The 27,234-nt window shown below is 47.3% G+C and overlaps 1 protein-coding gene across 5 annotated transcripts in view; it reads right to left on the bottom strand.

Annotated features, from left to right (window-relative positions):
- Positions 1 to 1,187: 1,187 nt before the first annotated feature.
- The window catches only part of WBP1L (WW domain binding protein 1 like), a 49,149-nt gene continuing 23,102 nt past the window's right edge, over positions 1,188 to 27,234 (bottom strand). For 3 of the 5 annotated variants that reach the window (XM_052677286.1, XM_052677284.1, XM_052677281.1), the window contains 3 exons: positions 14,862 to 14,964; positions 4,794 to 4,955; positions 1,188 to 3,508 (listed from right to left, as the gene is read on the bottom strand). In XM_052677286.1, the coding sequence (XP_052533246.1) occupies positions 2,769 to 3,508; positions 4,794 to 4,955; positions 14,862 to 14,964 (1,005 nt within the window). In that variant the 3' untranslated portion in view covers positions 1,188 to 2,768. Of the gene's footprint in view, positions 3,509 to 4,793; positions 4,956 to 14,861; positions 14,965 to 22,558; positions 22,845 to 27,234 lie in introns of those variants that run through there. The other 2 variants (XM_052677285.1, XM_052677287.1) reach the window with 2 other exon arrangements.

A 27,234-nucleotide genomic window follows, 5' to 3' on the forward strand; every position in this document is an offset into this window, starting at 1 on the left:
TGCTTGCAAGTGCGTGCAGGCACAGAAATGCATTCCTGCATGCCCACACACACATGCATGCACATACACATTTGTGCACACGTGCATGCTGAGCCCATTGCCAGTAGGAGCCAGCTGCCATACCCTGCCAGCGAGGGCAGCGTGCAACTAGGTTTCTGGTCCTCTATTATCTGACTTCTTAATATTTAACCCTGTAGCTCCGCACACCTCCACTTTCCCTCTCTCCCTGTGCTTACCCTGCATCTTAACTCTTGGCGGTAGGCAGGAGAGCCAGCACACAGCTAGTCTCTCCTTGCTGCTAACTCTTCTATTCATGTTTGCTTTACATTTTCTCTCTCAATATGGATGGCAGCAGCCAGGCTTCCCCATCTAATCTCCTGCCTCAGGAAATGAGGGGCTCCTGGGACCACAAACAAGCAGACCCTCAGTGCCTGGGCTGAGCCCTCCACCTTTATTCCAATTGTACACCAGCAACCCAAGCCTGGGGGCTGGCAGTGACCGTGCTATGGGCAGTGGGGGGGACCTTGGCAGCAGCCACCAGGTTTTGGCCGATCTGTCGCAAGCAGCTGAAATGACCCTACTGATGTAGCCGCCCAGGTGGTTTGCATCTCATGTCCAGGACTACGTGGGACATTTAAATGGGGGAGAAACGAGATACGAGCCTGCGTCTCTACTGAGGCGCTCGGGCAGCAGCAGGGCTCAGCAGGATGGCCTGGCCAGAAGGAGGAAGAGGTGACCCTGCACGGCTCCCAGGCCGCAGGCAGGAAGCAGTGTGGGCCGGGCGCTGGCTCTGACGCACATCCTCGTGTGCAAGGGTGGAGGCACAGCTGGTGGTGTGGGAGCGCATCGCTCTTCAGGTGGTGGCTTGGCATGCTTTCACACCCTGAGATGATTCCCACAGCCACAGAAAGGCAGGAGCTTTCCCTGAGCTCCCGGCACCCCCAGACAAACGCTGTCCGTCAGTTGTTTCACTGGAGGGGAAAGGCTCGGGGGGAAGTGAGCCCCGAGCAGCGGGTGCCCCATCCCTGGAGGTGCCCAAGGCTGCGTTGGATGGGCGCTGGGCCCTGACTGGGTGGAGGGCACCCAGCCCACAGCAGGGGGTGACCTGGCTGGGTTTAAGGTCCCTTCCGACCCAACCACTGCATGATTCTGTGACTCACAGAATGATACACATACACAGAGGCGAGTTATCAGAAAAGGCATTATATTTTGGTTTCCACCTTATTTGAAACTGATTTTGGTTTTCAATCAATCAAATCTGAATATGACTGAGTTCAGTTTTCAATTTCTTTCCCCATAATAGCAATGATCTGGATGACCATAGTTATAAAAGGGATGGGGAGATAACCCAAGAACAAGATACACAGTCTGAATTGTGCTCTCTTCCACACGAGCACACCAGGGAATGTTAGTTTTCAGCTCATTTTGTTTTTCCCTTCAGGTTGTTACTAACAAAATCTCTACCGTTTATTAAAGCAAAGCTACAGTAAATTTTCTTGCAGTCTTACAGCAGGTTTTCATATTACCAGTAGGACTCGCATGCATGGATTGCAGTCACACACACACGCTCACAGACATTATACAGTAGCCAGTTGCCACTATTAAAAAAAAAAAAAAGAAAAAAGAAAACAGACATTCATTTTCTTGAAGTGGTCAACATCAGAATCGCACCAAACTTTTGGATCAAAAAAAAAAATACTGCACAGGTGTTCCACATCTACACGGTAAGTCATCCCTTCGCAATGGACGGAGCTCTCGTCTCCATTTGTTCAACATGCATCGCTGAAGCTTGAAGGCACACTGGCCAAAGAGAGCCCTGTTCTTCTTTTTTGTCATCTTAACTCGAGTGTGCTGCTCTCAGGGTGCAAAAATAAGGAAAAAAAATAAAGCCAAGCCCTTTTGCAGCACACCGGGAAAAGGTCATTCGGAGACCACAGTACTTGGAAGGCAGCCCAGCTGCCTTGATTCTACTTCTAGCTGTGCTCTTGGAGGCATTGAAGGAATACACTTGTCTTTGAAAATTACATGGAAAGGCAAATTTCTGAAAAACATCTCCTTTCAGACTGCTTGTGGTAGACGAACACTCCTGGAAGAAACTGGGCTTTCCGCCACCAGCTTCAAGTGGGAAATTTCCTACCTGCTGTCTTAAACACTGAAGCACCAGAGATTATAGGGCTGATGTGTTGAGGCATTCATCAGCTTTGGGAAAGTTTAACACCAAAAGAAAAACAAAACAAAACAAACCTAAAGAGTGAAAAAAAACCCCAAACCCACAATGCCTCAAGAGCACTATAGCAAACCAGAACTCTTGGGCTACTGACTGCCGGCACTGTCAGAAGCTGCTTGCTTCTGGGAAGACACCTGGAGGTTGAAGCGCTGTGGTGATTTCGTATCCTCCCAGGGTGAGATTTGCTGAGCTTTACTGATTGCGAGATAAAGCAGTGTTCTGGAAAACTAATACCAACAAACTCATAATAACCATCACCAAAATCACCATTGGAAAAGTTCCATTTGTGAGAAGGTCTCATTGACAAACAGTCCCTGCCCCACGGAGCAGAACGGACATGATTAACGAAATCCAGAGCAGCCCGTCCCCACAAGCTGGGCCTTCGGGACGAGTCCCCGAATTACACTGGAGGGGGAAAAAGAAAAACAAAAAAACAAGAACAAAAAAGGTTATATCACCTTTTTCTCCTTTCAAAGTTTCTATCTGCTTATTTCACTTGTTTCTTCGTTTTCCCCCCAGTTCTCCTTCCCGCTCTGCCTCCTTAGCTGGGGGAGCTGTTGGTGCGGGAGTTTGGAGAGTCCTGCTCATTTATTGTGTTCAAGAGTACACACACCGGCTGCCGGGGCAGGTGGTGGTGGCTGTGTTCGCGGTGCTGCTCCTCCGTGGCATTAAAAAGCCCTTCCTCCTCGTCGCCGTGCGGGCGGCCGCTGCAGCTGTCACAGAAGTCCAGGGGCCCGTCCAGAGCATCGTTGATGAGCCCGTCGAACTCCTTGAGGTCATCGTCGTGATGGCCCCGGTTGCATACGCAGACTTCGATGCCCGAGTCGCCCGTGAAGCGGCGCTGCCTGCCCGGCGTCTTGTCCTTGGCGTCGGGAATGGCGCTGCTCTGCTCCAAGCTCTCCGAGCTGTAACCTTTCAGCAGTTCCTCCTTGCACTCCGTATCCTTCTCGGGACCGGCCCTCTCCACCAGCTCTGCTCCTGTGCTGGTGCCGCCGGGCTCCACGCTTTGCATTTTGGCTACTGCTCGCTCGACCAGCGCGGCGGTGGAAGGCTCGGGGTCTCCGAGGCCGGGGGACCCGGTGCTGTCAGTGCGGCTGTGATTGCCGCTGGGCACCGCCGAGCTGCTCTGTGCTGGCTGCAGGTTTCTCGGCGTGTCTGGGATTGTGCTACTGCTGCCTGCTGGGACACACTGCTGATGTAAGGCACTGTATGGAGGCGGGGGGGTCGGCGGTCTGTTCACCACTTCCTCGTAGGGAGGTAGTAAATAATTTGGCAGAAACCCTGAAAGTGGGAGGCAAGGAGAAGTTATTTTTTGAGCAGCCTTTCTTAGGAAACTTGGCATTAATGTAGGTCAGCGCGCCATACCAGCACCCTCCCACCAAGCGGGTCAATGGGCTTTATGTGCAATGGTGAAACTCAAATCAATGAGATGCTTTGTGTTCTGAGGAACAGCAATCACAGCACAGGAGGGCACAGATACATGAAGAGATGAACACAGCTGGGAACAGCAGCCAAGTTTCTTGGCTCTTAGTTCCACGCCTAAATGTACCTGGTCACTACCTCCCTGTAAGGTGTAATGGCCTCAAGTTGTGCCAGGGGAGGTTCAAGCTGGAAATTAGGAAAAAACTGTTCTCAGAAAGAGCAGTGAGGCAGTGAGACAGGATGCCCAGGGAGGTGGTAGAGTCACCGTCCCTGGAGATGTTCATGAACCATGGAGATGTTACACTGGGGGATGTGGTCTGGTCGGCACGGGTGGGATGAGCTGATGCTTGGACTGCATGATCTTAGAGGTCTTTTTAACCTTAATGATTCCATGATTCTACGATATCCCAACAGGGCCCCCATGAAACTCCTCAAGGGAAAGCATGTGTTGGCTGGAGGGACAAGCTGGGAGGTAACTCACCTCCAGCCCCCTCCAGCACTGCCTTCTCAGCTGAACTTCCACTTTAAAGAGCAAAGATTTAATCTCACAGAACTTTGCATAAATATAGACACAAGAAACTTAGGAGCTGGGCTTATAGTTGTTTCAGTGCTGGATTCTGGTGCTTTTCTGGTGCAGCCAGAATAAATTGGCAGTATTGTCAACAGAAGCTAATTTGTTGTTCTTACGCTACCTCAAAACTAAGGAAGATGTTATTTATTCCATAACAGGCAACAAAATAATCTACACAGACAGAACGGGCTTAAGTAATGGAAACATTTAGAGACAGCACTGCAGTTTTCCATGTGTAATTGTACAGCCTTTGGACTGGGGAGTAGAGCACTGCTGGGGCAAGAGTTCAATGAGTGCAGGCTGAAAAGGAGGAGCATCCTGCAGGAGGTATTTTAAAAACCTTCCCAGGAAGACACCCAGCCGATCGCTGCACACATACAGCCTAATCAGTGGTGGATTCAACACGTGCTACAGCCGGTGTTGTTCAACTCCAGACTTAGGAGGGCTCAGATGCACACAGAAGCTGAAACATGTCCCCTCCATTCTATGCCCTAAGTTTAGAGCCGCCCCCGCCTCCTGCTGAGCCCAGCCACTGCTCCCCATGACTGCCAGGAAGAGATGTGAGCTACGTACGGAAATAAAATGGCAGGGCTGAATAGTTGTGGGCTTCCCTGTAAGCAATCAGGTTGATCTCATGTTGTCGCTGCTGGGCCTGCAGACGATGCTTGGTGCGGCGGTGGTGGCAAACACAACAGCAGCTGAGAATGATGATGATGGTCCACACCAGCCAAAACCCTGCAGAGGGAGAGCAGGGTTAATCACAATGAAGAGCCACATCCAACCCCAGAAAACACAACTGGGACGAACACAACTGGGACAACTGTCAGAAAGTCTGGGTTCTGTGCACCGGGAGGCTTCTGCATGGCTGACTGATATTCTGGGAGGATTTGGTAATTTTGTACATGCCTTGGTACAGCATGGAGCGTGCCTTTCAGTCACAGTTCTAGAGGAGCAAAATATGGAGCTTAGGCTCCTCCTCCATCCGTCCATCCGTCCATCCGTCCATCCGTCCATCCGTCCACCCACCCACCCATCCCACCCACTGGAAATTCTTCCTTTTGGCAAAGAAAAAAAAAACACAAGCAGATCAGTGACTACCATTGAATTTGACTCCCACAGCCACACTGGTTTCAAAATAATAATCAAGACACAAAAGACATTCTGCAGATTAACCACAGAAGAAGAGAAAAACCCCAAGCACTACATTTTCCTTTTGTTTGCACTGCTCTTTAATTTCTAGCCCAAACCCTCCATTGTTATGTTTAACAAAAACATACTCCTTTTACATAAATGTCTCAAAATATTTTTAAAACTTATTTTTGTATTCAATGTCTTAAATTATCCAAAATTAAATTATAATCCAGCCCCTCGCCCTGAATCCTCAAGAAACCCAACTTCTGCTCTGCCCGTGGCCACGGCTGGTTTCTGTGCACGGTCACAGGACACACAGTGCTCTTTGAAAGGAAATTTAAAACAAGCACTTCCCGAATTTGCCCAAGTCCTGCCAACACACCAAGAAACCCCCCTTCCTTTAAAGCTGCCTCCCTGCTGCCATATATTAGCAATGAGTTTCAGAGACGTATCAAAAAAGCTACAGCTTCCTCTTCCCAAGCACGCAAAGCCAATGCTAAAGCCCATTTCCAACATGGTCACTCCACCCTTCGATACTAACCTGCCCTAATAATATCCTCAAGCCCAACGTCACAATACCTCCATGTCCCCAGCATCTCCTTCTGGATTAGAAATGTTTTCTTTGCTAAGAGCTGGGTGGGGAAAGGTGAACAGTTGAGGAATGTGAAGAACGAGAGGAATACTGCTCTGGCTGAGGACAAAGTGCAGTCAACCTGCACTGCTGGTGTCGGAGCCCCGCGCTGGTGGAGGTGAGTTGGTGCTGTGCCTCCAGGCGTTCTGAGCAGGGACTTGCACCTCCCTGTGTCGTAACCCAAATCCCCACGTTATTTTGGCACAGCAAACTGAAATCTCTCCCTTGCCTTGCACAACCTGCTTCCCTAATGGACCAGATTCTGTCTCCTACTCAGATTTATCAGAACTTGCTATCAAATTAAGGTGTTGCATGCTCCTTTTTAATTTATTTTCTATATGTTCTTTTTCTGCTTGGTTGGAAATCAAGGTTCCCAGGCAGATTTTCTAGCCAGCCTGCTCAGCCCTATGAAGAAGGGCAGGAAGAAGCCAGACCTCTGCTCTACAGAAGCAAAGGGAAAAAAAAAAAAAAAAAAAAAAAAAAAAAAAAAAAAAAAAAAAAGCACTTGAGATGCCCTCTACACTCACTTCAAACTGAGCAAAGAGATGTCTATTGCCCTCCAAACACCCCTTGATCCTACAAAAGCTTTCAGAAAGTTTTCCAGGGATTGCTGAAGTCCTCCCTTCCCTCCTAAGCCGGTCAGGCAGACAGGATGAGAGGTAACGGCCTTCTGCTATGCCAGGGAAGGTTCAGGTTGGGTAGTAGCAAGAATTTCTTCTCAGGAAGAGAGGTGAAGCATTGGCACAGGCTGCCCAGGGAGGTGGTGGGGTCACTGTCCCTAGACAGTGGTTCAAGACAGTGTTCAAGGCACGTAGCAATGTGTGACATGATCTAGAGCTGTCATGGGCACGGCCTGATGGTTGGACTGGATGACCTCGCTGGCCTTTCCAGCCTATGATTCCATGCTGTGGCTTGCAGTCGCTGTCTCGCAGTTTGAAGAGTCCCACCAATATTTTAGCTCTTGCTAAGGGAAGGTTCCTCAGCTCTCGCTGGCCGAGGAAGCAAGAACAACTCATGGAAACCAGGTCACTCGCACAGCACGTCACCATGTGCCAAAGCAGGCCTGCAGTTCATCTTTCAGTACTCCTTATATTCAAAGAGCAATCCGTGATCATCCGCTCAAAAACAATGGAAAATTACACTCAGCTATCCAGGGATTTCAGCGAGTTATGAAAATAGCTGATTTTTAACACATTTATTCATGTCCTTTCCCAAGCACTCTAGATGCAACAGCAGCAAGCAGCACTTAGTTAGGATGTTCTGGAGAACTGCCACTGTTAAGCAATCTCAGCTGTAGCAGCCGAATTTTTCTGCAGGGAATAACTGCTCCCACCCAAGCCTGCATGCAGTGGATTTAAAAAGTATTTATTTAGAAATCTTCTCTACTCATTCCAAATCCCAAAATGCTTTGCAGACAAACTGGTGCACAAGCTCGGAATAGGGGTCAAAGTCAGCTCAGCCATTCGCAAGACGACGTTCAGCAGCTCTGTAAACAGCGTACAGCAGTTCAGGCTAATAAATTAATGCTGGATCCTACTGAAACCGCAGGTGGCGTTTGTAAGTAAACAGATCGTAATTTACTGAGCTGCAATCTGGTCAGGGTGCCAGGAACAACACCTCCATCCTCGTGCCAAGGGTCTCGAGGAGCGCTCGCAACCACAAATGCACAAAAAGTGGTGTTTTTCATGGGAATTTCCAGAAAAAGAACCCACTAATACCACGTTATTGCTTGGTTTCATTAACCACCAACACTTCCTGGAGCTTCGAGGAATTACTCAACTCCTGACTCAGCACACACCCAAGGACTTGCCTGGGTGATGGCAACGGGTCAGCGCTGTGTGCCCCCAGATCTATTTGCTCCACCTGGCTCCTGGTTTCCTCTTTATGGGCTTTCCCTCACTTTGTCAGGCAGCGGCATGCCTGTGTCATAGGACTATAAGCCTTCCCAGCATAGAGGAAGCAACAGAACGGGACACTATAGGTGCTGAGCTGCTCACCTGTTGCTTGAGCAGAGGAGCCAGAGCCAGGAGATGGAGCAGGTCTGGTTGCACGCCCAGAGCGGTGCTGGGAGTCCATAAAAGGCTCCATAACATGCCCTAGCCAGAAGTTTGGGCACAGCTGCAATGCTGGCTGCAGAACAGAAAAACTGTAAAAGCCCAGCAAATATATAGTACAGTCATTTGTTTGAAATAAAGCTACGTGTAACGGCCAAGTGTAAATATTATGTCTAAAAGTATGGAGAGAACAGTGAATATGTCCAGGGCTGAGCTGTGCATTTGTACACCTGGCGACGTTTGGCTTCAAACTAGCAGCAGGGAGCAAACCGAGCAGAGCATTGGCCCGTGCACACACGGCTCATCTGGCAAGAGGGGAAGAAGGGAAATTTAAATTTCATCCAAAGACAACACGACGGGAACAGGAAATGTGGAGGCTGAGCACAGCATCAGTGCAAGCTAATACCTGGTTCGTGGCAAAGCAGGCACTGGCCCTGCCTTGTGCTGAAAATGGGTGATGTGCAAAGGCAACAGAAGTCTGGCAAGAAAGGGCTTCTAAAGGCCCAATAAAAATGGGCTTCTTGTTGTCTTCACTGTCCTCAAAAGCTTTGCCAGCGCTCTTTCACATGTGCCTTCTGCCCATATGGACGTGAGTTGTGTTCAGCTATACTGCACTGAGCTGTTGTGGCAGTCACTGCAAAAGGAGAAACCGTTGGGAGGCACCAGGCATCCTGAGCCAGGTTTGTCACAAAATTGTCTGCTTTGAGAGAAAAGCTCTAGCTGGCATTTCCCACTAGGTCAGGATCACGGGGAGCAAAACTCACTGCAGTCTGAGGGGCAGATGACAAGTAGAGACAAAAAAAATTTCACTGGTGGATAACAGCACAGCATCAGTTTGGAGCTAAACATGCAGCAGCAGACTGTTGGATTTCAAGGCAATTTTAGGCTTGCTCTTGGTTTATGGAAGAGTTAGAAGTGGACGCACTATGATCCCAAAAAGGCTGAGTACTGAGAAGTGCTGCTCTATCTTCTGTCAAAGTCACTGGTGATGCCAATGGGTTGATAATGATGCAAGCAAAGAGTGAATCAGACACAGCCAAGGAGCTGAGTTTTGCCAAGAGATTTCCCTGCCAGAGCATCAAAAGCTTTCAGAGAAATACGACAGAAACACCAGCATCTTACTCAGCATCAGACAGGCTCAGAGAAAAGCTGCAAGCTTTCCATGAGCACCAAGCTCAGGAAACCAAAACAGGAACTGCAGAAAGACCTGAGAACAGAATTACTTCCTAGGAAAGCCACTGCTCACAAGCAAAGAAAACACTCAGGAAGGAGAAGGCTGTGATGATTACAGCTTTCTTGGGAAAAGTGTCCCATCCAATAGTGATGTCCCGTCCAATGGAGCGTCTCCATCCACTGGAGGCACATTCTACCAGCCATGAAAGAATACATCAAGCTTAGAGCTGTGAGAAAACTTTTCTGGTCACTAACCAGACCAAGCTTTGCCCAAACTTCAGAATAATAAAGAATAAACTATCTATCTCCTGAGTACGAAACAGAGCATTCCCTCCCTACAAAAAAGTGAAGAGCAGTGTCCATTCTGATGCTGAGGTCAAGTACTGTGCTTGCTGCCTGAGATGCTGCCATCAGCAGTCCCATAAAGGGAAGCTCCTTTTATCCTGTGCAAAATGGAAAACATGTTTTCTGGAGCGTTCCAAGGGTAGGAACAGAGAAACCTGCCCTCAAGTTCATGGTAAACTTGGGCAAATGCCACTGTTCTATTGGCAGGAAGTCCCCTAAAAGAAAGCCAAAACATACTGCAAAGTGTTTTTGTGTCTGCCTGACAAGCATCTGGGTAATAGCTTTGGCTTCACAAGAGCTGGTTCTCAACAGAAGTGGGACAATTTCATTGACGAAAATGTGATCTCCCAACTAGTGGCCTCACAGCTGGCCACGGCTGGGAGGAAATTGTCTTTCCGAGGGCCAGCGCTACTATCAAGACCAGGAGACATTTAACCGGTACCACAGTTCAGCTGCACGTGGGTTTTACGGTGTCCTTGGCACAGAGACCACATCACCTCCTGCTTCTTCAGCCATAAGCCCCTATGAGTTGGTGCTGCTGCTCCAGAACGTGAGATGGGGATCCAGGCCACGGGCCTATGGACACTTAGCAAAAAGAAGGCTGCCGAGCAATGCGGTCCTCTCCCGCCTGTCTGTTTCACACAGCATGCTGCCTCCTCCAGCTCTTCTTGTGCCAGCACGATGCTGTGTGCAACTGTGCTTTTAACTGGTCCTGGGGAACCAGAGCAGGCTGAAACCCATCTGCTCAATCAATGAGCCACAAGGGAAAGACTGATTTTCAGTGACAGTTTTATGTTAGTGGAACGGCTGCATCAGCCTGATAGCACTGCAGGAAAAAGTTACTGAAGTTACACCTCCAGCTCCTGCTCACTCGCCCCCAGATTGATGACTCCAACCAAAGACGATGGATATTAATGACAGCTGGTTTCTAGCTTTCAGAGTAGCAGCCAGTATACACAATACCTCCACTGCCATGAAAAAAGATGGAAAAAAGAAGCGTTTCAGAAAAATCTTTTGCTTATCTTGCACTTGAGGCAATCAATCTGCAGACACTGTTGTTATGGCTGAAGCATCAGCTGAGGAATAACAGCAGCAAGAAGTGAAGCATCTGAGAAAGGGAGGGCAAGGAGAGCCATGCAGGAGGCTGGGAGAAAAGTGGGGAACAGGGCAAACCCCCTCCAGAAAAGGGCTTGGTTAGACTGAAGACATGGGGTTAGAAAGAAAATGGGACTGATGTTATTTTACTGAGTGCTTTGGAGACTGCAGCAAAGTCTTTGGGAACAAATTCCTGTTATGAAGCTGACCTGGAACATGTACGTGTTACAGCAGTTGCTGTAGTTTCAGCAACTAAGCAGATCCCTGCCAACATTTTCTGGCAGCACACTTTTTGGGGAAAAGAGCTGTCTAGAGATTCCAAAGGGAAGCGTGCAGAGATGAGCAAAACACTCAAAATCAGCAAAAACATCAACTGTGCTGCCTGCAAACAGAACATTTTTTTCCCGTACAATCCTTCCACTAAGGCCCAAACAGTCAAGATGATTTTTTTTCCCTTCACTGGAAACAGAAGGGCTCAGTGTCACTGCTAACACAGCCAAAACGAAGCAGAATAAGGCACATGTGAATCCTCACTCAGCACCACAGCTTGCTGTGAGGTACCTCAATGACCAAGGGGCTGCAGCTGCCCGTCTCCACGCTCCACGATTCCCCAAGCACCACATACTGCTCTTCCAACTGCACCACGTAAAATACTTTTCCATAGTGTTATTTGCTGTGTTTGATGCCTCAGGAGCCGTCTGATTTTGTGCTGCCCCTCAGCAGGGTAAGGGAGACACGAAGATGGATGTCAGGAGATCTGGATTAGGTTCTCAAACCACACTACAGGCATAAACTTCAGAAAATCTGGAACATTTGAGCCTTAATTCTTAACCTGCAAAACACAGTAACTACAGTCCTCAATTACCTCCTTTCTTCTAGCATCAAAAGTGCCATTTTGGAACATTTTGCATCAAAACACCCATTAGGCCTGGACAAAGGCCAGCAACAGAAAACTCTTGTAAATCACAAGCACATCATAAGGGACATGAACAAAAACTACTTGTAAGCAAAATCCAGTGGCTGCCCCAAGACCACAACCTCCTCCTCCTTGGGTACTGTGACCTCTCTGGGGAGCCCGAAGAAATTGTTAGGCTAAAATGTGCAACCACCAGCCACAAGGACAGCTTCCCCTAGGTGGGGATTCGCAACTGTAAACCCTCTTCTCTTCGGTGCCTGCAGCACCCTCCGCACATCATGGGCTACCCTCTGCCAAACTTCAGCTAGGAACTAATAGGACCTGTATGTATTAGTCTTACAAACATAAACCTGGACATAATCTTATTATTTGGCAACACAGAGCCGTAATTTTTTTTTTTTTTAATAAGAGATGGGTGGGAATCTGAACTGAGCTGTTATCTAATTTTAAACACAGGCTGTCCACCTGCTTGGCATATCATGTTCTCCATTCCTCCGCTCCACCCCATAACAAAATAATACCTTGATTTTGCATCCTATTCCACAGCCCTCAAGGACTGGTTTATAATTACCATAACCTTACTTGCTGTCTAGAAACGTTGAGATCAGCCATTTTCAAAGACAAACTTCCCTCAAATTCTTAAACAGGGAAAAAATGATCCTTTTTATAGGAAATCCTCCAAGTGGCCACAAGACAGGATCACATTTCAAAAGGCAGAGCCAACAAAGCCAGACGAGTTTTCTTTTCCATTTCAAATGCCACCCTCCTCTGTTTCTCCCCACTAAGCAGTAAAATATCCAGGACTTCACAGGACGAGCAAGAAGGCCTTTTCCAGGCACTGGTGGTCAGGGGAGCTTCTGAGCAAAGGAGAAACTTCTGAAAATAGTTACTTCAGTGCATGCACACACTGGCTAAAATCAAATTACAATACAAGCGTGAAGCTGTACCTAAAAGGTGCTACTGACTTCACTGTTCATTAACCAAAATGTACTATTAACTTCAACAAAGCCAATCTATCTCCTCGCTTGTTATTAAGACTATTTGCATATATTCTTGTTGCTGTTCACCTCAAAAGTCCCAAGGATGCCTCACCACACGTATAAACTGAAGATATTCCACAATTTCTGGAGAAAGAGAATGTTTCTGAAGCTGTGGTGGCACGCTCTACAACACGAGTTTTCATTTAAAAGGACGTGCTCCTCCCTGCACGTCCACCCCCATCACAGAGACCTTTTCCTGACAAACATAAGGGCAAAGCAAGCCCTGAAAACATTAACCAGCTGCAAATCGATGCTGGGCACTTGCCCGGATTTGCAGAAAGCCTGAGAGAATAGGTCTCCTGTTTGCATTACTGCCCTTGTCTCAGAGCCACGTACGATGCTCTCCACAATGCAGAAGGAACGTGAAACTCGACACAGAAACCCATTTCCCCCAAGGAACCATTCATCAGTGTGTGCCATTAACGTGCTCATTCCATGATCTCAAAGCAGCTTGTGTGCTCGCCCTAGAAAGAGGCCTGAAATCTTCTGCTTCCTCATAGCAAAAGCTGTTTTCACCTTCCAAAACCATTTATGACGCAGTCAGACACTGTCAAATCTAAAAGCCTGTGCCATGTTGAGAAAACAAAGACAGTTAAAGTAACATCCTTTCATTAGAATGGCAGGGGGCTGTTGTTCTGACTATTGTTTGCATGCAGTTCCATTAAGCCTCTTTCAAGGCGTACAGGGGAGAAACATGGCAACTCTGCAACAAGCATCAGTGTGCAGCTGTACTCCATGCTGTTGCTCAATTTAGATCCTGTTTGCCACAGAGCATCTAAGCCCTTGGATATGTGCCTCTTCCTCTACATTCCCACCCACACAAGTCCAAAGCAGGGTCTGACCTTCCCAACTCTGCTCTGTCCACACATCCCCATTTGGTCCAGACAAATCCCAGCCGGCTGTCCCCAGGGTTACCCACCCCATCCCAAAACATTCCCGCAACTGCTTGGAGACTTCTGAATGTAAAGCTGCTGTCGAAAGCCCAGAGAGCACTCAGCTGCTGCCATTTGTATTTACACCGCCAGGCACAACACCCTGATACCCAACATGTCTTCAGCAAGGCCATTACAGTCCTGCTTAATTTACAGCCACTTCAGTAAAAGCATGTTTCTAGATTAAAGGATGAAGCATCAGCTATTCCCGCCCTTAGATTCAGGCTAAGTGACACTCTTTGTATGTATAATACATTTCCACAAACTACTTTGAAAGTGAAACTGTTGGCACTGCCGAGGAATTATGTACATAGAACAGCTACATAAAAACCACAAGACATCACGGGATACAGTAGGAAAATAGCACCAGTCTCTAACATGGGGGTACAATACTCAGAGTTCCTTATTTCCAAATTTCTGGAGGACAAATGCCTTCTTACAGCCCTGGTTCCTGGCAGTACTGCAGCAAGTCAAGGTTGGTGCTCAACTTTCCATGGTTCCTCCTTGGGAAAGGAAGACACCGTCAGCCCAGGCACAATTCAAAGGCTGCCTCGAAGCTTCAGCATTTTTTTACTTTCCTATCCCTTCAGCTTCTTTATCAGCCTTGCTGGCCTGCTCTGACCTGCCTGCTGCTCTCTACACGCATAGCAGGAAGTTCACATAACCATTAGCAAGAAGTGTGTAGGTTTAAAGCCCAGATTTTGCAGAAATGCCCAGGAAATAAGAGAGCCTGCGATGGGCAATGCATGCTCCTCACAGCAGACCACATTCAGCTACTGCCAGCTCACAGAATTTGCCCCAGGCCCATTCTGCCCACAGAGCTGTGCTCCCAGCACCATGTTTCCTTGGAGAATAGAGGTCCTGGCCCTTCTCCTTGAGCGGACAACTTTAATGAGAGAAATCAGATATAAACTGTCATTCTTGAAAAAATACTGAATCAGTAAGAAGAAAGATACTGAATTAATTCAGCGTGTGTGTCAAACTGAAGAGTTGTGCATATGAACATCTTCCCTTAAGTGTGTTTTCCTCAGTCACATCCAATGCTATTGTCCAGACCAGTATTGCCCAAACCAGCAAGAATATCAAACAACAAATTTCCAGTCATGAACATGTGAAGACAGCCCCATTACTCCCCAAAAGAAGGCAATGCTCATTAGTCCTATTTCCCTTGCTTTACTGAGTCAACTCCAGTTTGCATTGCAGTTAAATGCAATGGCAATGCAAAACAAGAGTTGAATACAATATTCCCAAGACACAAGCCAGACCTACAGTATGACAGCCATGCAGATTAGGAAGGGAAGCCATACAAAACAGAAGGACTTACACCAGAGTTCATAGTAGTAGTTGCAACACTGGGACTGTCCACAACAGTGGCCCGTTTCACATATGTAACTTTGATTGTTGACACCCATGCAGGTTTCCTTGTCCTAAAATTAAACAGACACACTTTTAAGATGTTTTATCAGTATCTTCTGAAATGTAATTTATTTTACCCAGCAATCTGCAAGCATTTTAAGAGTCACAAGTTACGGTCTTGGGAAATTTTAAAATACACAAAGATTAAAACATTTCAAGGGACCAGCAAAGAATACGTCCCACAAATGACAGTTTTGAAGAAAACCCATTATCTCTCTTAAATAACTCCTGAGTTACATTGCTTTAGCATCTAGACAATGCTGTTTTCTTATCAGTTTTTCCTTTTAACAGTTATCATGCTTTGGGCACAAGGCATTCTTTTGTAGACGGACCATCATTTATTCTCTGTTTTAAACAGTATCACTGCGTTACTGGGGCTGAATGCTGAGTGGAGGAAGCACATCATAAACAGAACGTTATGATCTGAGAAAAGACTGCTTGGATTCATTTAGATCTGAATGGTAATTACATTTTGTTCCTGCAAGATTCCAATCTAAAATGAATCCCTCATAATTAGCCATATGCTTTATGTAAGATCAGCATTCCTGTAAAACTTCTTCCTGGAATAGTGAAGTAGTCCAGGAGCGGAGCCAAATCAGCTGCACCGTGTCACCCAGCAGGTCCTCAGGACACTTAAGATGGAAAAGGAGTTTGCTGTGAAGTCTCAGTCCCCCCCCAGGAGTTCTCATTTTCCTACTAGTCTGGAAACATGGGTGGGAAAAAGTACAAAACACAAGAAAACAGAAGTGCTTTACAATCGTGGTGTGTACATCTCTAACAGGTGGTGGGGCAACCTGGAAGGTAGGAAACAAAACATCTCTCTTTGAAAACAAACCTTATTAAAACACATGGATGTTGCAAGCACATCTGCTTTGCAGGTAGCTAAAGCAAACCTTTCATACTCTGTCTTAAAATGTCATACATCAAAAGTAGAAACTTTCTCATATAGATTAAGGAGTAGCTTTCCATCTCTAATCACAGTGGCCTACAGCAACTCTTAGCAGGCACTGCAGAGCTAACGTAGCATTTTCCATTTCAGGCACATTATTCATTCCAAAAATTGTAATTTTAGTCAGGAAAAAAAAAATAGAACATCTAGTCTCTTATCTTCTCCTTGGTTTATTTACATTTTTCTTCACTTTTGCTGGCTTTGCAGAGTTAGTGCAACAGATGAACGTGATAGGTTTTGGCTCTCACATCAGCCAAATTGAGAAATTAAGTTCCTATTGCAAAATTGCAATCCTACTGATAGTGCACGAGCCAGAAAGTCACCACCTGAGGTTTACAGTTGTGACACACAAGGATCAATGCTGAACTAGCAAATGAGTCATGCGAGGCTGGCGGAAGAACAGAGTCCCACGGTGCCGTTTCAGGATCCCCTTTGCATCACAACCGATCAGTCCTTGACCACCTATGTTTATTTTCCCTCCCAAAATTTGTTCCACTCTGCATTGCCTGCTTCAGAAGACTAACAAGAAGGAACATAATGGTGTTTTTTGGCAGCAGCAACCTGTATCGACATCAGTGTTTCCAGAGGCTCTCCTGTCTGCTTTTGGAGACGCAGGGTCAACCAACATCCTGCTTTCCCACCTGAAGCAGAACTCAGGCTTACTGGTCAGTTTCTCTACACTCTGACCAAGAGAAATACTCTTTCTTGCTAATATGGAAGCACCCATAGCTGTCAATGAGCTCAGAGTTTCCTCTCAACACCCCCAGATCAGACAGCCGCAGGTTTCAGAGCCCATGTGGTGCTGGCCACCAGCCACGCTGCCAAAGCCCACGCAGGACACAGTGCCAGCTGCCCTGCATCGAGACCAGCAGGTGGCTGGGAGCTCTTCTTGCAGCCAGATTCAGTTCCACGTGTCAAACCCAGAACTTGCTTCCAAAGTGTTTCACAGAATCCAGGGATAATTTAGTTTGGAAAGAATCCCAGCAGGTCATGTGGTCCAAGCCCCTGCTCAGAGCACAGCTACCTCCAATGTCAGGTTACACATCTTGGCACAGGAAAGAGATAAAGGGGAAAGGCACCAAATCTTTGGAAAAAGATACTAGATAGAAACTCCAGTGTTCAGAGAGCACTGGGTTAGAGTTACAGGTACCTCATATGCATCAAGTGTTTCAGCCTCTTTTCCTCTCCCTTCTCAGGTCAAGAATAATTTGTGCAAAAAGAAGAGCCCCTGTACGTTTTCATCCACTGTTTCACAAGCCAAGAAGCAGCACCATGTCTTGTCAGGAATCCTCTACCTACTGCCAAGCACATTGATTAGGCTTCTTTTCCTAATTAAATCCCATCCTGCACATTTCTTATTATCACTATCGCATTACTTTTTACTTCCTTCTCCCATTCATTCTTTTTGTCATAAGCAGCCAAAGGGTTACTACTTAAGACACATCAGTAACAGAGTTATCTATAGTTTAAGTGTCACCTGGAAACAAGACAAGGGTTTGTGCTTCCTCTTTCACACCAACAACCACAGACAAGGCACAGGATTGAAACTGTAATATTACAGATAACACACAAATGGGAAGGGAAAAAAAATCTTATAAAAGCAAAACTGGAACACTTACACTTCGTTGGCTTGCTGTCATTTCTAGCTGCCATCTAGCACCACTTTCAATCATTTAAAATCATTCTTTGCAGAGTGGAATTTACACTGAAGTACTACAAAGATTTTATTTATTTTTTTAAGATAGCCTTACAAAAACAACCGAGCGGGAAGGTTTCTTTCCTAAAGCATTTTCTCAGCCAGCAGCTAGTGGCTATCGCATTCCGACGCAGGCATCCCTGCAGAAGGACTGTCTGCCTTCTGGTTGCCCGTGCAGGCACACTCCCCCTGCCAGCCCTTGCTGAGCTAGCTGCAGATGCCTCCGGACAGGATTACTAAGCAGTGTCTACATGAGGGTGTTCTCTGTGTGCTCAGACCTAACAGAGCAGAGTATTCCTGTTTCACAACTAAGAGGCCTGAACATGCCATCCCTTATCTCCCTCCTGCAAAGCTAGGAGAACTCCAGCTAATTTCAAGGAGTGAACTGGCTTTGTCTTGCAAAGCAGCACGTACTTGGAGCTGCCTGTGCATTGCTGCCTCCCTGGCATTATCCTAAGAGCTGACACCGATATCTGGGAAACTGCAGAGAATCTCTGATGCACATTCAAGGCAAGAGATTTCTGGATGACTCTGCCCTGAAGCCTGTTTCATTCCGCCACCCAGGCTAACAGCAGCCACTTGTTAAATCCTAATTCTTAAGGAACTCATTGAGTTGGGAAGACCTCATTTTGGCGCACTTGGAAAGTGCTCATACTCTAAATCTGGTGTTTTGGATTAGTTTTCCTTTGTCGTACACAAACTTTGTAAAGCAACTGTGTTTCCATACAAACACAAGATGATGATTTTTTTTTTTTACTCCTTTTTTTGTTACTGTCGATACATTGGCATTTGTGATAAACTCACAACAACGCTGCCAACTCTGCCGGGAGCACACTTTCACTGTCAAGTGCTTTTACAAATAATACTTAAAACGTCCAGAAGCAGCAGGTATAAGAGGACTCAAGGCAGCAGCACATGACAGACTTGAAGCCACAGCAAACACTAACATCAGCATCAGGGAAAAGCGCCAGCAACCTTCTCCACCTTCCAACTCCGTATTGGACCTCTGCTGGAGGCCTACGTGACAAATTAAAGGTCAAAACGTGGGGCACAATCAAGACAGGAGGCATTCCTGGAAGTCTGCAAGTTGCCCACATTGCCCCTCACTGTAACCAAGGAGGTAACCTGGCTTTGTAGCAGTTTTCAGAACTGAACGGTTGGGTTTAATGCCTGTAGTTGCTACGGTTTACTGCATCTGAAGCCAATATATGGAATGGAGGGAAAGGAGAAATGACTGGCAGTGCAGTATTACTGCACTCAAACAATCAAGGAACTTCCAAACACACATTTCTACTTTGAAAAAAGCAGCACCTGGCCTGGTAACACTGTTGCTATGTCAAAAAGGAGAAAGATGAAAATGAGCAAATTCCAGACCGGCGTGGCTATTTTCCAAGTTGAAAATTAATACGTGCAACAGCAGCAATAAACACCGCAGCCCACGCTCAGAAGTGCATAGTTGGCATGAACTGCCTACAAAAGATGACTCCTCAGCTGGCACTGACCAGGTAACTCAAACCAGGAGTGCCTGATACTGCTGAGATCTAATAACCACTGTAGCTTTTTGCTCTGTCTCTCCTTTCCACAGAAATCCAGCCTCTATTACCTCAAATATGAGCACCTTGCATGTGCATGGCCTCTGTGTCATTTGCCCTGCCAGGGTACATCGATCCATCCTGGCCCCGGTGGCATCCGGAGAGCCAGGAGAGCACTTGGACTTGCCTCTCCTGGCAGCAGCCTCCGTGCCATTCCTCTCTTTGACAGGGTAGCCAGGTTTTAGGCCTATGCTAATACTTTCTCCTCTCCAAGCTTCAGGATGTGTCAGGGCATACAGCAATTAGTGGCTGGACTGTAAGAGAGGAGGATTAATAACGGCATGCCAGGGGTGAAGAACCGAGTGCCATAGGGAAAAGAGCTGCAGCAGGCTGAAGGGGCCTGCCAAGATGGCACCTGCCCTGGGGCACGGTGCTGCTGGCATCAGAGGGCCGTGGGCACAAGCTCTGGCTATGCCAGGCCTCCTGCCCGCATGGCTCTCATGGGACCGCAGCAGTAAGCAGCTACTAAAAAAGTCTTGACAGAACCTTGCCTTCCAGTACTCAGCCACTGCCAGGACAGCCACGAAAGATGGAACTCAAACAAGTGCTGCTACCTGCAGGAAAGCGCACAAATGCCAGGTATTTAGAGTGACTCGCAAGCAGTGTTAGAACCATATATACTCCTAAGCACACGGAGTGACAAAAGTGACTACTGGTATCTTAGCACACTGTCACCAGCGCTTGTTTGGCAAACACAAAATGAGCTGCTGAAAATATCGGGTTGGGCCAACCCTAGCTGCAACCAACTGAACACAGCACCAAAGTTTGGTGAAGATGAAAGCAGTGTTGACTGCCGTGATGTGCAGGAACCTCAGGTATCGGCCCCTGGCAGAACGACAGCAGGCAGATCCCTGTAAGCCCGCCTTGTAATGGACAGCTTGGGCTGAAAATAAATGAAGCCCAGGCATTGCTTCATAAGGCACCCTACACACGCCCATGCTCACCCACACAGCACGCAGCACCTCTGAGGTTTCATCAACCTTTACCTACAGAACAAATCGGTCTGTAGCACTCATTCATTGCCGAGAAATACTCCAACCATCTAAAGGAAGGCTGCCCTCCCACACATGACAACACACCTTTGAGTATACTTTGAGAAGGGCTGCTTTCATTTTTGTTTATGGCAAGTTTCACTTTCAGGCTGCAGGAGCTGCCATATCCACACCTCACGTGAAAGTGTTCATGCCCCAGCAGAAGTTTCCCAGCTGCAGCTGGCGTCACACAGTAACACCAGTTCCAGCAAATGACAGCTCTGAGATTGTTGTATTTGGGTGTTTCACGCCACCAAACAGCTGACAACACCAAAACCATCCAGCGGTTAAAATTTAAAAATCAGAAAAGTTGGGCATCCAACACTTTAACCTTCCGTTCCTTTGTCGTTTCTGCAATGGAGCAGAAGGATGCAGTCAAGCTTCCACTTGCAGTCCTAAGAGGAAATGTGCTTAAAAACGATCACTGAGCTCCTGCACCACCACGCTTCCTGGGGCAGGAGCTTTAAACAGACACCCACTTTGTGCTGACGTCAAAGGCATTTAAACATCACCCCCACTGAAAAAAAACAAACAAACCCAAACCCAAATACTGCTTCCACCACTCATCAGCAGCAGCCATGGGTCCACTCATGCTGCAATGCCACGGGTCCGAGGGAAGAGGGGTGCCCTGGAACAGGAGCACAGCAGAGCCCTTCTTGACACCCCAGGGTTTACAGTCCGAGTGCAAACAGCAGAGACAATAGAGGCGGATGCGTGACGAGATGTTCCTGAATTCCTCCCACGCTTTTAATTAAACAGCACTGTTCGCTACCAGCTCTTTTGTTCCCCATTTTAGAAGTGGGAAATTTCTTATTGCTATCTGTACGAAGGACACGGCCCCAAATACTTTTTTTCCCCTCATCTAAAACTGAAGTTCAAGCAGTTCATTTCCACTGGATCTCTCATCGGTGGATAAAAATAGTCGAGAGATTTGCTCAACTGCTCTTGAGGCAACACCTTCTTCTGCTTCCTGTAAATGCCTCTGTATCTATGCAGAAAAGTTGCAAGCAGACAGAAAAGTACCATCCAGCACTCCGAGATAAACAGCTGTGAGCAGTGCAAGCAAACCAGGCAGCAGAGCACCTCACTGCTGGCTTTGCACTTTAAGCAGCACCTCAATCGTGCCAAATATCCTCCCAAAATGAAAAGGTTCATTTAAAGAAAGGAACTTGAGAGAAAAACACGCCTGTGGAACTGGAGCAATCTCAGTGTTTAAGCCAGCTGTGCTGGCTGCAACTTGAGTTACCCAAAGTTGTTTAGGTTTTGTGTCTCCATCTCCCTCCACGGTTCAGTTCCCAGGTTTTTAGGGAAAGCCCCTTTGCCCCGAGTACTGACAAGTGAAATGCTAAAGCTATTGCATCCAGCAACAGAAGGTCACTGTGCTAGGGGTAGTTTCTTATGTAAAACTGTTTTCAGATCAGCAGGCTGGGAGGGAGGGAGGAGGGGAGCTGCATTTCACCAAAAACTGAACTGATAAGGAAAATGAGACAGCACTGTTTGCTCAGCAGTATGTTAAGTCATACTGCCTTCCAAACAACAGCAAGTTGGGATTTCAACCGTGCTGCAGTCAGATCCTGAAATTTTAAAGCCCCCTTAGAAACTGCAGGCAGCACACTGGTATCATGCACTATCTATTTACTGTGGATTACAGAACCCAGCAGCGCTGGAGAGAGTATGCAGTTAAGATTCCCCTCCAGACGTGCCTCCCAGACCAAAAAAAGGGTTTGCTCTCCCTCAGCCCAAGAACAAATAGTTGGCACTCTCCTCCGGCAGGGAGCAGCTGGCCAGTTGCTACCGTTTCTCACTCCCCTCCATGCCCAGCTACGACATTACCCAAGCTCCTTGTTCACATTGAAAAATTAAAAAGCCACCAAACCGGGTAGCAAAAAGTTGCCATTTTCTGTTTGGTGACCTTTATCAGAGAAGAGAGAGAGAGAGAGAATACACATGTGCCTAACTTGCTTCTCTTTTAAACGCAGTTTAACACTCAAAATACTGCTCGTGCAAGAAAGTTTGGCACAAGTTTTCAGGCACTGAATACGCAATCTCATATTAAGGACTGCGGAAAGTATCTATAAAAACCAACCAGGCACAAATTGCTGTGGCCCTACACACCACCACCAGAAAGGGGTTTCTTCCCCCAAACAACTGCTTTGCTCCTTCCTCACTAAGCAAAAAGCAGCCGTGCTCCCCGGGTAAGTGCTACGGATGGGGAAGTGCCTCCTGTAGGGCTCTGGGAACTGAAAATCATTTCCTAATGAAGGAAGGGGAAATAAAATAAATTAAAGCAAGTTACAGCCTCGAGCAAGCAGCGCCCACCGCACCGAGCCCAGTTACCTGTCTGAGACCCAAGAGGAAAGGCATTCTGCAGGCTCATCCTCTGCACCCGCGCATGGGAACGCAGGAATTTAAAGCCCCGCAGCAAGCATTTCCTCCTCAGCTGTGGGCAGCCCGCGCCTCCGATCCTATTTAAACCAGGGCTTCCTCGGCCGGGAATGCAAAGTAAACAGGGTCCTGGGGCACGGCGCGCACTCGCTGGCTCCCCCTCCTCCTCCTCCCACTCCCCGTGACATATCTCAGACGCAGCCCAGCCGGGGTGGAAATGACATCAGGTCGGGCACTTCTGAAACAAACAGCAAAGAGAAAAAAAGCTGAACCTTGAGGCAGTGCCGGTGAAAACGCAGAGGAGCTGCAGCGCCGGTGCAGGACGCTGGCAGCAGGCCGGGCTCTGCGAGCTGGATGCCGACAGGTCCCCGCTGGGAACTACAGCTCGCTGAGCAAAAGAGCTTTTTCCTCCACAATAGGTTAAACGCCTGAATGTTCTCGCTGTTTGGTGAGCAGCAGGTTTCATCCGAGCATCTCCAGACGGTCCCATACCGTGTCCTCACAGCTTCTGAGCCCTCTCAGGTCCCCACCCAGCCCTGGCCCCATAGAGCCGTGGGCAGTGATCCTCCACTGCCACTGGGATCGGGTGCCCTGGGACAGGTGACAGCAGGCACTTTAATCCCTCTCTCCAGGGAGAGCACGACCAGCCCCAACCCACCAACGGTTTCTAATTCTAAGAGAGCTCATTTCACGCTGCTGTGCCAAGGGGCAATTAAGCCTTATAAACAAATTCATCATCTGGTGTGCAGGATGGCATTTCTTGTTTATCCTCTCTCCCCAGCAAGGAGTACAGCAAGTTCCACACTGAGGTAGGAGATGACACTGCAGAAGGTAATCTAAATTTAACTTCCTTTTCCTACCTACACTCAGCAGCCTCTATTTTTTGGGCGTCTCTTCAATGAGCAGCTGTCCTCGTCCATCCCGTGGGGGCCAGCACCCCACCAAGCACCACAGGGAACGTTCAGCATAGAGGAAACTCCCTTTGGTTTTGGCCTCTCCAACTTCTGAAACCAGGCAGTTTGCAGCAGTGCCAGAAGCAGTACTCGCTGTCCTCAAGCCAGAAGTCCTCCCTGAGCACTGCCACCACCTCCCAGCCCCAAGCGAGAACCCCGCTGGGCGTACCCATACAATAAGGCTGGGAAGATGTCATCAATATTATCTATTTTTCACTATCTTTAAGCCACCATAGAGACTTGCTGTCTACAGTAAGCATATCTCTGTTTTTGCTAATAGGCATATCAGCAATTCCCTGAAAGATACAAAACATCAGCATGAACCACCATCAGTTAGGCAACGGGATTTTCCAGCTCTTGTGCTTCCTAGATTAAACTTTCAACCTTTGCTTTTCCAATTCTGAGGACAAACACCAATGATATAAAAGGGCAGCTTTCTGCGGCCTCATGTTGTCCTTTGAAATACCCGATTTGGCTGCTGCCAAAGGGCCCTGGGCAGATCTCGGGGCCGAGCCAATGCAGCCACTTCCGAATGCCTCAGTCAGAGGCAATCCAGCTTTAACAACCTGCTCTTCTCCAGCATTATTCAAAAGGCAAAGTTTCATTCCAGAACTAAGACAAGTCATGAAGACCTTAGTGGAAAAGCAGCAACATCCTTCACAGCCCCTGCAGCTGGGCAAGTTAGCTCATCCCTTTTGATTCCTGATCGACACACTGTCTTTCAAAAAACATAGGTTCTCCTTACCATTGCGATTGCTTTGAGTATTCCAAGAGGTATCATTTTTTTTTTTTTTTACCCTCTTTTGTTTTGTTGTTCTTAAACCTGAAGTCCTAACCCCAACGATTTGTCTAGTAGCCATGAGCTTCACAAGCAGCAGTTACGAACAGACAGTTACTTTTCTCTGTAGTGAATTCACCACCTTCTAATCTGACTTTCATAATATTACCAGGTGGGAACAGAAGTCCCCATCCATCTTCTCACCCATTCATTAGTCTGTACTTGTTAGCTAACTTCTTGTGAAAGATATCAATCTTCCTACTCCTCTTAATGCAAAATCCTTTCCCAAAGCCTTCATCTGCTCATCATCTGTTCCAAAACCCTTCCAATTTTCTACTGCCCTCTGCTTGTGAGCGTGCAGAGCTGAAATAATTATTATTTTAATGAAAGCAACAGCTCAGCATGGGTTTCACTTCCTTTACGCGAACCTGGAGCTTAACATCTGCAAGGCCACATATCTCACATGTTTATCAAAGATAAAACGAACAGAGCAAACACAAGTTTTTACAGTTTCTCTGTAAATAAATCACGTGAGGGCTCTGAAAAGTCAAGGCTGAAGTAAGAACATGTGAAGGGATCAACATTATTTTGAAAATCTGCTTGCTTAGGCAGCCACCAGCCACCCTTTTCAGCACATCAGAGTGCATCGCACTGCAGTTTAGAGGGAAGGAGGGAACAAAAAGCCCGAGCTCTACTCATCAGTAGGACTGCTCTCCTGAATAATATGCCACCCGCCCCAAACACGATGCACAAAGGATGCTCCGTGACAGTTTCACAACCCAACACAGACTTAGGCTTTACACTGTTACTGAGGTAGGCAATGGAAGTTGTTTGGCCCATCGCAGAACTGCTGCAGTGTTCGATGGGACAAGTTTGTGAGCGGGTTAGTAACCCAGCAAGACACATTATCCATTTTGACACCCTCGGAAAGATAGCTTGACCTTTAGATGATCCAAATACGACAACATGATCGGAACAAAAATGAACCTGTGCAGCTCCAGTCTGTCAAGCCTGAAGCACAATGTTAGTCTCAGTGGCTTCACTGCTGGAGTCCTGTTGGAGGAACAGTAAACCTGGGTAGTCTGTAGTATGCCCTCAAAATTCAATATCAGAGTTCTAGGGAAAAAAATAAAAAAAAAATCAGATAGTGCAGCTATACATACACAGGATGACCATGAAGGTGGAATAATTGTATGTAAGAGCTCCTTCATTTACCACAGGACACTGTTATTTTTGTGTTCTTAACAGCACCATTCCTTGAGCATCAGCTATCTGCTTCCATTAGTCATTCCACAGCCTGGGGTGCTAGAACTGAGACTGCACAGACCTGCCAGGCACTTCAAACAATGTGTGAAAGCAGCAACCTGAAGGAGCGTGACTTTATCTTTCCCCATCCTGGAGATGGCTTTGGGATAAAGAAAAAGGGGGGGAAAAAAACAGCGTATAGGAAGACATAAAAGCAGATCCCTATCTCTTTTCAGTAAGATAACATCCAGGAATAACCAAGCTCCATCTGCTTTGACAGAGTAAGTTCTAAAGGGATCTGTTTGCTAGCAAAAACAGGATGAGTTATCTGGAGATGAGCAGTATTGGAACAGAAGGGCAGTGTAAAGCTGCCTGCAGACCATTTCTGCCTGCAAAGTCTGCCCACTGGTCACCGATTCCTGAAGAGCAAAGGGCCACTCATCCACTCTGACACAGCAGCAAGGATCACAGCTTTCCAACACAGAGTGGGTGCACTGGATTCTTGTAATGTGTAGCACTGGTTCTGTCTTCAAAGAATAGTCTTAGAAAATTCCAGACAATAGAACAGGCCAGTCTGAGCATTTCCCAGCACCTAGAGTATCTTCTCTATTGCTTAGGGGATAAATGGTCCTGATAAACCTTCCAGATCCTTTGTGTCTACTGGCACTATTTTGGAACTGGCTAACCTGGGTTCCCCTCCAGTTTGTATGCAGTTCAAAGACAAAACGAGGACACCAAAGTCACTCGTATTTAATGTTTCCCAGGCCAAACCAACTTCCTCATTGCTAGAAAGAACAAAGAGCAACACCAGCAAAACACATTGCACATGTGGAAACTGACTTGTGAACCAGTGCCACAACCAGACTGTTCAATACATTTAAGCACGCAAGGAAGCATAAAGACCTGTTGGATCAATACATTTTGATGTGCACATCGAAAGAAAATCGGAAGAAAGCACAAGGGGCTTACAGTGGTCAGAATCTTGGGTAGGTTCCTCTCCCTGAAGCCTGTTGCCGCTTCTGTCAGCTCGGTGGTTTCAAAGCACAAGACAGTTCTGCTGCTTTACTCAGTCTAGATAAGCAAATACGGACACTGCTTTTCAACCTCACCGCTGTCACCTGTGCTTTGTCTCCAAGTAACTGGTTAACCAGGGAGGAAGAGGCTGTGCCTTCAAAACACGCTCAGCGTGGTGGAGAGCAATCCCTTTCCTGAAGCTGCTTTCTGCATTAAGCTGCCACAAGAAAGGGCAGGAAGCTGAGATGGGGCAGGGGATGCCCAAGAGGAGCCCTCCCCAGCACCCACCCAACAGAGCAGACAGAAGTCGGCTTCATCCAGGCTGTCCCAGTCCCACCACCAGCCCCACTGTTCAGCTGATGGCAGAGCAGCGGCAGTGAAAAGCTCAGGCTCCTTCCCTGGGACCAAAATAGTTTTTGTGAAGCACAGCTTGAAATTGTCAGCCCTCAGTGACCTTGTTTCCCACTGCTTTTTTCTTGAGGAGGGGAAAATGATAGCCACAGGTCCAGCAGGCACTTCTTCCCAGCAGCAGAGCTGCGGCCAAGCCAACGTGTGGTAACGCCAAAGACTATTTGCATGGTTATTTTGTATGACTGCTGTTTCATACCCAGGCCTGCTATGCAAGCCCAGAGGCCTCA

Source organism: Tympanuchus pallidicinctus, unplaced genomic scaffold (genome assembly GCF_026119805.1).
Source record: "Tympanuchus pallidicinctus isolate F22 unplaced genomic scaffold, pur_lepc_1.0 scaffold16, whole genome shotgun sequence".
Classification (NCBI taxonomy): Eukaryota; Metazoa; Chordata; class Aves; order Galliformes; family Phasianidae; genus Tympanuchus; species Tympanuchus pallidicinctus.